Source organism: Pterocles gutturalis, unplaced genomic scaffold (assembly GCF_000699245.1).
Source record: "Pterocles gutturalis isolate BGI_N339 unplaced genomic scaffold, ASM69924v1 scaffold2128, whole genome shotgun sequence".
NCBI classification, from domain to species: Eukaryota; Metazoa; Chordata; class Aves; order Pterocliformes; family Pteroclidae; genus Pterocles; species Pterocles gutturalis.
In genome coordinates, this window is record NW_010120105.1 from 1 (window position 1) to 1855 (window position 1855).

General features: G+C 60.7%; 1 protein-coding gene across 1 annotated transcript; it reads left to right on the plus strand.

Annotated features, from left to right (window-relative positions):
- Positions 1-245: 245 nt before the first annotated feature.
- LOC104464119 (repetitive proline-rich cell wall protein 1-like) lies at positions 246-1076 on the plus strand (the record flags this gene model as incomplete). Its single annotated transcript, XM_010076749.1, has 2 exons — positions 246-452; positions 485-1076. Coding segments are annotated over 2 exons (799 nt in total), but the record flags the coding sequence as incomplete, so codon positions are not given.
- Between the last annotated feature and the right edge of the window lie 779 nt (positions 1077-1855).

Sequence of the window (1855 nt, forward strand, 5' to 3'; positions counted from 1 at the left end):
TGCCACACTCACACTCGGGCAAGGCAGCGCCTTCCTGGAGGGAACATTCCTCGGAATAACACAAAAAGCCAAGAGCAGAGGATCACGAGGCTGCTCTGATCAAAAAGCAGAGACACGAGTGCTGTCGGCTGGACCTTCGACACCCACAGAGTGAACAACGGGTCATTCTTCTATCTGCACCCCCCCTTTGCACCGAGGACACCACCAGCCTCACTCCAACGGCTCTTTGCTTTTCTTCTTGACAGCCGGAACAGCAGCAAAGCCGAGCAGGGGAGAGCTGGGAAGCCGACGGCTGCTCGCTCATTCTCACCCCACCCGTCCTCAACTCTCCCATCCTCAACTTGCCTGTCCCCAACTCACCCATCCTCAGCTCACCCATCCCCAAATCATCCATCCTCAACTCTCCCATCCTCAACTCGCCTGTCCTCAACTCTCCCATCCTCAACTCTCCCGTCCACAACTCGCCCGTCCACAACTCGCCCGTCCTCAACCCGCCCGTCCTCAACCCACCCGTCCTCAACTCATCCATCCTCAACTCACCCGTCCTCAACTCTCCCGTCCTCAACTCGCCCGTCCTCAACTCACCCGTCCTCAACCCACCCGTCCTCAACTCTCCCGTCCTCAACTCTCCCATCCTCAACCCACCCGTCCTCAACTCTCCCGTCCTCAACTCATCCATTCTCAACTCGCCCGTCATCAACTCTCCCGTCCTCAACTCGCCCATCCTCAACTCGCCCGTCCCCAACTCGCCCATCCTCAACCCACCTGTCCTCAACTCTCCCATCCTCAACTTGCCCATCCTCAACCCACCCGTCCTCTCTCCCATCCTCAACTCGCCCATCCTCAACCCACCCGTCCTCAACCCACCCGTCCTCAACTCTCCCATCCTCAACTCGCCCATCCTCAACCCACCCGTCCTCAACCCACCCGTCCTCAACTTGCCCATTCTCAACTCTCCCATCCTCAACTCTCCCATCCTCAACCCACCCATCCTCAACTCGCCCGTCCTCATCGTGGCGGCGCAGGGGTTTGCTCGACAAGCCTTGGCTCACGCCGGGAGCAGTTCCTGCGATTGAAATTTCTGCATTTGATGTTGGGCTTTGAACTCACTGGTTCCTGCGGGCCCTGCCGCCATCGTTAACTCTTTTAGAGCGGATTTGTGGCCAATGTCTTGTCAGCGCGGCATTTTGTTCGTACACAAGCACACCCACGGTCTGGCCGCTCCGGGCAGCCCTTTGCGTGGACACACCGAAAACCCGACCCCATTCCTTCCAGCCCACGTGGACGGTGCAGCGGCAGCCCGGAGCACAACACACCCACCAAAACCGGGGCACGCAGCCGGTCAGACACCCGCCGGCCCCGCAGGGGCCACTCCCTGCCCCAAAACCAGCTCACCCCCTGGCCGGCTCTTGCATGCCCACACCGCTCCGCCGGCACCAGCACCAGCACATCCCAGCCCTGGAAAACCTTCCCTGCACGGACCCGGTGGAGAGTCCCCCCAGGGCGGTGGCACTGTGGGTTCATCCTGGTGGGATTCCTCCTTGGTGCCACCCACGCTCCTGCCAAGGACCAGAGATGGTAACAGCAGAGGGGACACGGCTGCGCTCCCATTGCCGTGCTGAGGCAGGGCACCCGGCCGGCTCCTAAACGGGTCGGACAAGCTCGTTCCGCGCTAATTGTTCCTGCGCCAGGACTTGCCCCAGATGCAGGAGCCAAGTGACCCGAGAGCGCTCGCCTTCCAGAAGGACGCAGTGCCAGGCACTCACGTGTACAGACGGAGATCGATACTTGGGAAACACCAACGTGGAGGAAAAAAATCGGATCCGAAGGTTCCCGGATTTCGGAGCCAGCCCGC